Raw genomic sequence first — 11,472 nt, forward strand, 5'->3', positions numbered from 1 at the left:
GTGTGGCAGTTCTCGGCCACCATACTAATGTACTGCCTAGAAAAAAAAATCTGTAACATTTTGTCCACAAAATGTTTGTCATATCGAACATTTGTGAGGTGAAAACAAAATTTTTGGTTCTATATTTTTACAAATCGACATTATGGAAGATTATTTTCTGTTCATAAACAATTTGAACAATTCTGCAAGATTAAGTTTCAAGATTTGATGTAAGCAAGAAACAAAATACCTGGTTTTTAAGAACATTGAGACTGAGATTTTGCCAAAAATAAAGCATGTTTAGTAGTGACAGAGGGAGTGTGATAGTTCATAATCACAACAGCCAATAGTTTGAAAATATAAATTTTATATATCATTTTACACAAGAAATGTTGAAAGATGGTTTGTTAATTACTCATGCAGCTAACCTATAAGAAAATCCAGCTGTTTCATTATTCTTGATGTTGAAATCTCTTTATTGTCCCCTCTACTTTCCTCCAAAGTCAATGTTACTTTTCTCTACTACTACAAGCTTTTGCAGTATATACTTCTGTTATAGCACCAGTCAAGCATATTCAATATTCAGGTTTGTAGCTTGGTGCTGGCTACTTTGGCTAGCTAATAATAATAATAATAATAATAATAATAATAATAATAATAATAATAATAATAATAATAATAATAATAATAATAATAATAATAATAATAATAATAATAATAATAATAATAATAATAATAATAATAATAATAAAAATAATAATAATAATAAATATTTAAATTGGCTAGCCCTGAAAATCACAAAAACCTATAGTTAGTGGATTGTTTCCACTGGGGGCCTTTAATTTAATATTTTTAACTGATCAGAGTAATATGAAGTGCCCCTAAGCGTTAGTAAACTGTACATTGAGTTTTAAATTTACTTGGAAACCGTTAAATTAAAATTTATTCACATCATTCTAAAAACGTGGCTAGGTTTTAGGTTTAGCTAGCTAGCATTTACCAAAAGATACGCCCTTAAAATTTGCAATATTATAACTTTTTTGTCACACTACCACTACCAATACCCTCTTTATAACTGTGTTAACTACGATTATGTAAAACTGCCAGTTAAAAGCTGTAAAGGTCAAAATTTTGTTGATACATTCTTCAAATTTGCATGTAAACAAGCAGCATCCCGAAATTTGCTCATAACTAATCTTGTTTTCATGCTATTCTGCATTTTCGCATGGATATTTCGCGGAACCAGATGGATATGGAAATAGGTCCAATATCCATGACGTGTGTATAAGAAATGTTTTAAATTAAACTTTTGTGAAATCACGCAAAGAACATTGATATAAAATTTTAAAATAACAACCATATCGTGTGTCAGTTTTAATTAGATTTACAGTCAACCTCATCCCAGGGCTATTCTACGTCTATGATTTTCTGACAGGACGGCTCTGTAATAGTCGCGGTCCAGGCTGATGACGGATTTTGATTGGATGCGCGTGTTGAATAGAAACAACTAGTTGGACGGAGTTTGATTGGTTTTAAAACAAGGTAATGGAGCGTAAAAAAATGGAAAATGGAACACGAAAAAACCCCGCAGAAATGCTGAAAAAAGGATTCCATCAAAAAATGTTAGCTGTGATAATGAACGGAAGTAACTGACTGAGGCTAGCAAGTTAGCATGTTTGTCAAGCAGCGAGGTTGTGATGTTGAAAAAGTGTAAAATTATCACATAAACATATGGTTTATTAATAACGTAGAGATTTTTTTGCTCGCGCAATCTAGATTTTCATCAGTCTGGAAAGGGGGCTACTACGGAGCATTTGCGGTATCAGAGCAAATGGGGAACTAGGAAAAATATAAACGAATTTGATAACCTCGTGGTCCACATGATGGCACGGTTTGCGACCGCCTTAACACGATTTTCCTTCTTTATCTTCCAGGCGTCTTTTATTTACTTGATATACAAAATAATAATATATAATAAAATATTATGTTTAACACAAAATAATTATTAGCAAAAATAAAAGTTACAGGCGCTAAATTAGGCGACAGAATGTTCTCCAATCCTAGCAAGAGAACGTGTTTGGTGAGACGTATCACTGTGTGATGTCGAGTAACCAGAACTGTGAGAATCGATGTTATGTACCATTAAAACACTCGAGTTAGCGCAATGAAACGATTTACTTGGTTGGCGATCAATGAAATCGCAACTCACATCCTTTCGTGCCGTGATTGGGAATACGGTGGGTACAGACTTCACTTGTTTTACGTCTTGTTGGCGATATTCATTGCTAATATTTCGAAGCTCGCTGGCGATGTCTGCGAATGTTATGTTCGTTCTGTGTAACGCTTTACAACGATGCAGTTCTCGCTCTTTCTGTTCCGTCGCCTCAATAGGGTAGCTTTTGCGTCTATTTTCCTTTACTCTAATTCAAATCAAAAGAGCAGATGCTAAGTAAAGCAAACTAATAATAACAATGAAAAAATACAGAAATAAATAGAACACGTGTTCTTATAAGACGCATGCTTTTTTGATTCAGCCTAAATATTTTCTGGTAAAGGCCAGGACACACTTGTATAATATCATTAAAAATATTCTATAATACAGTTATAATTTTTCTACAATATACTTATAATTTGTTATAATATCGTTATACTTTCATTTAATTAAAAACATCGTTGCCACAACAACGCTAGCAGATAATGGATCTATTGTCACCCAAACAAAAGACATTCGAAACCAGATCACCAACAATATTATTAAAATCAAACTCGTTTGATTTTATTCAAATGTTATAGCCATGCAGCAAATTATGAGGTTATGACGCACATGCCAGATGTTGAAATTATACATATTATAGCTATATTATAAGAAATTATAACCATATTTCAAACATATTTAACCATATTTTAAGAAATATTGATATTATAAGGTACATTTCGGTGATATTCTACAAGTGTATCAGGCCCTTAAGGAAATTTTTGACTTGACTTCTATTCCTTTTAATCCATATTTTCTTTTTTAATTAATCCAATAATTCACAAGTTAGCAATTAAAAGTACTTTTAATCATATGTCTTATAAAAAGACACGTGTATTGTTCGATTACCATTATAATGCTAAAAGAACTTACGGCTTTAGATATGAGGTCAATTTGGGAGGTAGACTTGCCCGTCGTCTTGATGTTCCCGGCAAATGTGGCAAAGTGCAATGGCTGTGACAACTGTGTAAGTGTTTGTCAGGTTGGCAACATTTCGGTGAGAAATGAAACGGTGTACTTTTGACTCGATCAACCACGTCTAAATGTGGCAAGTTCTTGTGACTAGTTGTTCGATGTAAACTCGACAACTCAGATGAGGCTGGCATACTTGACCGTCTTTGATTTTGTCTAGGATGGTCTGCTGCACTAAACACATTCTTGAAACTATAAAGTAAAAACATTTTCAAATTTGATATACGGTTAGCTCCCGGTAGCTCTAACGCCGGATAACTCGATATTTCATTATCTCGAACCATTTTCTTGGGTCCCTTGTACTGTCGTTAATACTTGCTTAGCTATAAAGAACTTTGGTTAACTCGAATCTTGGATAACTCAAACATACGTTAACTCGACCCGTTTTTTGTGCCCCCACCCCTTGAGACTATTTTTCTTCGGATAACTCGAGCATTCGTTAAGTTGAACTATTTTTCTTGGTTCTGTGAAGATTCGAGTTACTGGGAGTTAACTTATGTTTCAACTTTTCTATCAATGGTTTCATGGAACTTCTATCATTTTGAACAATAAATATTTTCAGTCTTTCGCAGTGAAAATTTTCTTTGTTTGAAAAAAAATCTGTTTTCGGTAATATTTTATAGAATGAATGAAGTTTCGCAAGAACTTATTTTTTCGGATCAGGGGTTTAAAGATTTCTCGTGGAAAGTTATTTTTAGAAAATGGCCAAAACATGTCAAAACCGCGAAGTTTATTTCTTTTAAGGTACAAAATACATTCGACCTCCAAACCTAATCCTGCCCTACCTGATTAATCTTTAAAATACTCTTTAAAGATTTTCTTCATTATTTTTGCTTTTTGCGTAGTTACTGTTTCAATTACCCAGTTTAGTGCAAGTGAAGTAAAACTCACAATATCCCTAATAACTCCTTTTCACCAAATCTCATTAAATAACGACAAAACCGGGTGATATAAATATGGCTAATTATATCATAGTGTAAGAATCATGAACATTTCTCTTTTCATTTTTATTGTTAGATCGCTTTGGTTTCATTTTTTATGTCCCCTCCCCTCTTATTCTATTTCCTTCTTTCCTTTTGTTTTGTTTTGTTTTATTTAACGTAAGTTTAATAACTCCTTATTGCTATGTTATATGGCTATGAAACTTACTCAGTTTCAATATTTATCTATTAGACACCTGCGCATGCCAAATTTTTAGGTCCCATACCTTTCAGAGGCTTTGATATTGGCCATTACTTGAAACTACCCCTAAAAATCTCTATGAAATCCTTATAATGGGGAAAATTTAATAACTCCTGTTAAGATTTTCTTTAGAACTTGAATCTTGCAACACAATTTTATTTTATTAAGAAGAATCATTTTGCATAATTTGGACATGCCATTAATCGATTTTCCGATTTTGTCGGATTTTACCCAAAAATCGAAAAAAATTAGATTTTTGGGCAATTTTTCGCACTTTTTTATACGGTCCACGTAAAAACCGGAAGAAATGTAAGGTAACTTTTATTTAGCTTTCAGAAACTTCAAAGAGAATGCAAAAATTCGCTCTGGAACAAAAGTAATTAAATTTTAAGCAGATTGTGGCATTTTTAACAAATTTCAACCTTCTGATGATGTCACAGAAAATGTGCTGACGCAAGCAAAAATTTATTGCTGCCATTTTGTTCCTTTTATGACGTACTATAAGTGTGCCAAGTTTGATTCAATTTGAACAACCCTATGAAACGTTATTGAGAGGGGGCGGATTCCGCCCGTTACCAACATATGGGCGAATCTTAAGTGGAGTACGGTATTCTAAACCCTTAGCTAACTTTCCTGTACGATATTTGGAAGTATTACTAACTGTGATTAACAACTAGATACCTTTTATTGCTCTGCTCTTTTGAAGATTTTTGTTCCATGTCACCAAGCTGTCACCTCATTGACTTACTCCAAAACATCTCGTCAATATATTTGACGTCACAACATATACGCAAAAAAGCAACATAAAAAGTTGTCAACCATTTAAGCAGTCAAATATAACGTCATCCTAATCAAGAACTGGTTACTTGAAACCACATATATTTGATTATCCTTGATACATTTAAATAATGTTCCTGACGAACGTCTTCAGTGACTGCTCTATACTTAATACCTAATTTCAAAGCCAGCTAGTATTCTGGCCAATATTTTTAAAGTGTTTTCAACTTCCCGAGATAAAGCAGAAAGGATAGATTCATACTTTTATAGTCTCATGATTACTCTGCGGCCCTTCACATTGGAGGCGAACGCTCTACTACAAGGCTATCAGTCGGTAAAAAAGTTGAGGTAAAAAAAAAGTTAAAAAAGTTTCAAAATGGAAAGAATATTAATAGAACAAAAAAAAAGTAGTAAAAAAAAAAAGAACTTATCTATCTTGGGTAAATAACTTAAATAAATATAAAGTTATTATTGAAGTTTAATATTATCATACGGTTATATTAATTTTCATCTAAAAACTTACTTTGCCAATTAGTCTAAATTTTAGGTCCGTTATCTTCAAAGCATCTGATTAATATTCCATCCAACATCACTCTTGGAAGTGCTTATATATATACTCGTTATTTGTCCGTCTCAAAACCGCTATTTGTTGGGGTTAACATTACAACAATTTTTATTTTATTTTTTATTCAACAATTATTACACTAAGCATACACATTAAAAGAACCAATTTGTACTTTGAGTTGAATCTTCCCTCAACTTCTCACCACTATTTCAGCTTCAGTGTGTGTTGGAAGTAGTTTCGGCCAATCAGTAACACTGTTAGTTGTAACCGGCCAATCAGTAACACTGTTAGCTGTAACCGGCCAATCAGTAACACTGTTAGTTGTAACCGGCCAATCAGTAACACTGTTAGTTGTAACCGGTCAATCAGTAACACTGCTAGCTGTAACCACGTTTCCGCAACCTTTTTGATGAATTTAATGGCAGCGAAAAGTTGGGCGCTTTGTAATAACAGCTCAGGGGTTACGAGACCCCGGCTCCGAGGATCATCGTGCTTTATAATTATAAATAAAAGTATAAATTTCGTTCCTAGACAATTTCCTGGTGTGAGGACTTGGTCCGTAATTTTAAATAAACTCTACCCTTCACATTTTCCGACTCTTTTTTACCAGTTCTGTTGCAGAATAACAAAGTTTTTTTAAAAGTAGGTCCAAACTTAGAAAGCGCCTAGTAACAGACCCTTCCAATTTTATTTATCTCAGATTTCGGCCAAAACGCCTGAAGCTCACATCAGGAACGAGAAATCTTCGTTGAAGTAACACAGAAGTTTTAAGAAAATAAACTCCACTTGTAATAAAACTATATTTCATATAATGAAGGATCTCTTGCGTTGGCGTAAACATTTTAAGTACGCATGCTCAGAAGCTTTTCTAATTCCCGCGAAAAATTTGTAACTACGGTTGAACTCATGTAAATGAATCATTTAGGAATCCCAAAATTTGTTCGGATCACGCAAATTTTTAAATTATAAGTGTACAAGTTCCAAAGAATTTGTTCGATTTACATTATATTTTGGAATTATAGGAGTTCAAAATACATGAGTTCAACTGCACTTGATTCTCCCGAAACTAATATGTTTATATAAATACCTTACGTAGATTAATTTTCGCGTGGATAAATTTTCGCCATTTCGCGAATTTTTTGACTTTTCGTTAAAATTAGTTCACGCAAAATTTTTCGAATTTTATCATTCGCGATTTTTTTTACAAAAACGTATTCAGCATGCTCAGGATATGTAACTAAAGCGGTTACAATGTAAATGTTTTGTGTTGAAAAGACTATTGAACTTATAAACAAATGATTTACAGTAAAATTTTAGTTTTTTAGTTTCCTCTTCCTGTTAGTTATCCTTCCTTTGAGAATATTTATCCACGCGAAATTTTTAAGATAAGCTCATTCGCGAAAATGAATCAACGCAAAATTTGCAAAGGTTGCAACGCAAAGGTTGCCATTAGCGAAAATAAATCCACGCGACCTCTTTTTAGGTCGCTATTCGCGAAAATAAATCGACGCGAAAATTAATCCACGTAGCAAGGTATATTGGATGCTTTTGTTGGTAATGGAGCTCTCTATGTACAAATAATTCAAGCCTGTCGAAACTTCGAACGTCGTAAACTTATACACGCGCAATGAACTTATGGTATCCTGTTGAAACTTAACTTTCGCGCCTTTCGCGAAAGAGGGGAGTGTCGGAACTTCGAACGTCGTTAACTTATATTCTGAAATAATTTACCTTGTATATATATTCAGGTCATAATTTCTAAGAACCTCTTTCGTTACAGAGCTTTAGTTCTGAGCTGTTGTTTCCCACAGAGACAATATAAGTGTTTTACGCAGTTATAGTAGACGAGAAAAAAGCAATCACAAGCAAAAACAATTATCGTTAGCTTGTTAAAAGATATTTGCATCCTGGATCTTTCTTGCATATGCATTGATTTCAGAAGTGTGTGCGCTACTTTTGGTAAGATTACTGATGCGTATTGAGAGAACATTGGTAAACAAAAACCAACGTGTGGCTTTTCTTATATTAGTCAACCATCTGCAGAATTCTGTTCACGACTTTACAAACACAATTCTCATCGTGAAGCGTCACGGTACTTTATTTAAAAAAGAGAGAAAAAGCAAAAAAACAAGCAAAGTGTTTTTTTTTCATACTGTAACTAAGTACGGGTGCTTATAATGTTTTAAAATAGATACGAGTAATTCCAAAAATCTTTTAGGAGAATAAACGCAAAGATAGTAACATTCTATATCTTCTACAATGGAATGTATTACTCGCATACAGCTGCCATTGCTGTGTCGATAACAAAAAATCCAAAGGATTGTCCCGGTATATGAATGGGTTGTTCAACCATTTTGCTTTTCATGCGTGGAAGAGAATTTCCACTCATTTTTAATGGAACGCCATTCAACTTGACCACGTCAGATTGGAGAGAATCTGCTGTTAACAAGTATTGCTTCACTTTCAGCAACTCAAGATTTCCAAAGGAGAATTTTTTTGAGTTACTATGCAAATTGAGTATGTAGACTGTGATAGAACCTGGTGGATTTCGTCTCGATTTTCGTGTGCAATGCGCATATACTCGAAATCTATCGTCAGGCAAATCTTGATCGTTAGATTTGGAATCAACAGTGACTCGAAGCACTGCTTGACCAACTAATCGCTTAAAGAGAACCGCCAAGTAGTAATCAGGAAACGGCGTATAATTCTGTTTCCAATCCACCATGGCGTAACTCCCGCTCAGGAAGGTTTGCCGTGCCACCACTTTCATACAGAACTTAGCTGCAACACCGAGCTTGTCTAGGAAGGGGAAGCCAGCGACGTATCGATTCGAAATATTCTTTGCCCCACCACCCCATGCACTACCTGTCTCAGTTAACCAGATCTGCTTGTTGAAATTGGCACGCTTTGCTATGGACTTCATTATAGCACATTGTCGGGTAAAATCGTCTAGTAAATCAGGATCCAGAAATTCCTCAGCTTTGACGGTACGCCCATTGGCGTAATATTGGTGCCAGGATAACGCATCTATTTCTGCGTCTTGTGAAAGAAAAGCAGTGAGCCACTGACTTACCGGGCCATCTTCTCTTTTCGGTCGGGTAGTATCAGGGCCAACTATTTTTGGATTGCCATATTGCGATAAGATGTCTGCAAACAATACGTAGTCTTTCCCCACCTCTTCACCAGTTCTTTTATGTCCCTCACCAAGTTTCTGGTAATGATTCGGCTCGTTGCCAAGTTGCCAATTCACTTTGTAATTTCTCTTTGAAACGTAATCGAAGAATTCAATAGCATTACTCGGATCCCACATTCCATCTTTTCGCGGAAAAGCGTTGATATCAAAAAGCATTTCATTTTTGGTGTCATCGATCAGACCGTACAAGTTGTCAAAAAAATCAGCCGTCATAGTAAAGTTACGGTAACCGCGTAATTTCTCTTTCTTTTTTTCCTGGAAAGCCGCCTCTTCGTCTTCCGGCGTTATGGCATTGTTTTTCGATTTTTTCTTTTTGTTGGCTTTCTTTTTTTTCTGTTTATAATCTGTTACGTCATTAGCACTAACAGATGGAACGACTTGCTTCGCATCCGTTGCAATAGAGTCGCTGGAAATAAACTCAGGACCGCTCAATTGGTCAGGTGTATTTGAATCGAGTTGGCTTGGAGAAGAGGTCATGTCGATGTTGCTGTCCATTGGGTTAGCAGTTGTAGAAGGCTTTTTTTTATCATCTATGGGGAATGGCTGCATGGAAGTCGTCTTCTGATTAGTTTGTTTATTCCCAGGTAATGAAAGTTCTGGTTTTTTGTTACTCGTTTTCTTCTTTTTGGGTACAGGGGGCATGACGTCTATATCAGAAGGGTCATTTTCATCGGAATTCTCATTAATTTCGTCATTATCAATCACAACTGAGTCATCGTCATCGTCGCCGTCACTTGACTTATCATTATCAGGCTCATTTAGATTCGAGTCAGCATCGTTTGACATGTCATTCTCTGACGTGGTGTCACCATTTGGTACGCTGTCATTAGTATCATCATCATGCATGTCACTTTCGTTTAGTTCAACATCTGAGGCATCGGAGTTTAATTTCCGTCCTTTCTTCTTTTTTCCAACTGGTTTTGGTCCGGTGGTTTTTAATGTTGATGGTTTTTTCTTTCTCGATATAGGCTCGTCCAAGTTGAATTCTTCTATTGGTTTGCTCTGTTTTTTGTTTTTTCTGTTTTTTTTCTTCTTTTTCCTGGGAAGTTCTAAGTTAATCGTGTTGGTATCTTTTGACGGGGTAACTTTCTTACTACTTAGACTTGAAGACAGTGCAGTAGCTGGTTTTCTAGTTGGTTTATCTTCAACAGGAAATGGTGAAATATCCTCAATTGGTACCTTGTTTTCATTAGACTTTGTTTTTTTCTTTTTAGCTAAGGTAGCGAGTGGGTTTGGAGTTGTGTGTTTTTTCTTTTTACTAGGGATCTTTTTATTTGTAATCTTTTTTTCTTTGAAAAGATCTTCTGATGGCATCTTTTCGTCGTCGCTGTCCTCAGCAGCATTTGGAGATTCTGCCTCATTGTTCTCCGTTTCCGCTTCATTGCTTTCATCATCAGGATTTTCTCCCGTGTTCATTGATGGCAATTCCACATCTTGCTCATGATTGCCTTTCTCTTGGGGTGGTCCTTCTGGTTCTTCGACAGGAGGGGGAGTTGTGGTTGTTTTCTGCAAGTTATCTTCAGTTACTGGTTTCTTCTTCTTTTTTTTTGTAGTTGTAGTCAACTGTGCGTGGGTAGTTGTGATTGTTGTTTTAGGAGTGGTAGGAGCATCTTCACCTATATTCATTGGTGGTAATTCCACATCTTGTTCATGATGGCCTTCCTTTTGAGGTGGTCCTTCAGGCTCTTCAATAGGGGAGGGAGTTGTGGTTGTTATCTGCAAGTTATCTTCAATTACTGGTTTCTTCTTCTTCCTTTTTGTAGTTGTAGTCAACTGTGCGTGGGTAGTTGTGATTGTTGTTTTAGGAGTGGTAGGAGCCTCTTCTCCTATATTCATTGATGACAATTCCAAATTTTGCTCGTGATGGTTTTCCTCTTGAGGTGGTCCTTCAGGTTTTTTGACAGGAGAGGGAGTTGTGGTTGTTATCTGCAAGTTATCTTCAATTACTGGTTTCTTCTTCTTCCTTTTTGTAGTTGTAGTCAACTGCGCGTGGGTAGTTGTGATTGTTGTTTTAGGAGTGGTAGGAGTACCTTCAACCTTGGGTGGTGTCAAATCGTCAGGTGTTGCTGTTGTGGTCGGTGTAGTTTCGCTGCCAGACTTTCTTGGTTCAAAGTACAAAAAATTTGCTTTTGTTCCTCCAATGCGTACATAGCTCGGTGAGAGAGCCGTCATTATGTTACGTAATTTATCAGAGTCAATATCATAGCCACTTACAGTTTTGTTTATCTGACCGATACCGAAAGCTATTGATAAAAACCTCCGGTCGACTTTACACAAATGATCAGGATTGTCATCAGTTTGGATGTTGATCACATAATCCGAAGAATAATCCACATTCGTCGTAGTAATCGTTTCACTGCTGACATCAGCAACACTAAGTATTAGTAGAATCGAGAGTAACATTTTTCTTTTACTTCCTGTTCACATCGAGATTTTGTGAAAACAACTACTGTGCCTAATATGAAACGCGGTGCGTAAACACGGTTCAGCATGAGCTCTTTTTGTCGTTAACTGTTGTTTCGATAGCACGGCTGATTAGTTGTTTGTGTT

General features: G+C 35.6%; 3 protein-coding genes across 4 annotated transcripts in view; all 3 read right to left on the minus strand.

The window, feature by feature from the left end:
• Positions 1-9,339, minus strand: part of LOC130646361 (tyrosine-protein kinase CSK-like) — a 110,721-nt gene extending 101,382 nt beyond the window's left edge. Inside the window, exon 1 of the mRNA XM_057452515.1 lies at positions 9,336-9,339. The gene's annotated coding sequence lies outside the window, so the exon portion shown is untranslated. The remainder of the gene's footprint in view (positions 1-9,335) is intronic.
• LOC130646466 (uncharacterized) lies at positions 1,918-5,153 on the minus strand. Of its 2 annotated transcripts, XM_057452524.1 has the most exons (3): positions 5,069-5,153; positions 3,107-3,397; positions 1,918-2,399 (listed from the first exon to the last, which is right to left on the minus strand). In XM_057452524.1, the coding sequence occupies exons 1-3, from the start codon at positions 5,104-5,106 to the stop codon at positions 2,015-2,017; spliced, it is 714 nt and encodes a 237-aa protein (XP_057308507.1). In that variant the 5' UTR covers positions 5,107-5,153; the 3' UTR covers positions 1,918-2,014. The 2 variants fall into 2 exon arrangements, with proteins under 2 accessions (XP_057308507.1, XP_057308506.1); XM_057452523.1 differs by lacking the exon at positions 5,069-5,153 and having other exon boundaries at positions 3,107-3,489.
• Positions 7,999-11,360, minus strand: LOC130646317 (proteoglycan 4-like). The gene has a single exon (XM_057452491.1). The coding sequence runs from the start codon at positions 11,323-11,325 to the stop codon at positions 7,999-8,001; it is 3,327 nt and encodes a 1,108-aa protein (XP_057308474.1). The 5' UTR covers positions 11,326-11,360.
• Positions 11,361-11,472: the final 112 nt, after the last annotated feature.

This window comes from Hydractinia symbiolongicarpus, chromosome 1 (assembly GCF_029227915.1).
Source record: "Hydractinia symbiolongicarpus strain clone_291-10 chromosome 1, HSymV2.1, whole genome shotgun sequence".
Classification (NCBI taxonomy): Eukaryota; Metazoa; Cnidaria; class Hydrozoa; order Anthoathecata; family Hydractiniidae; genus Hydractinia; species Hydractinia symbiolongicarpus.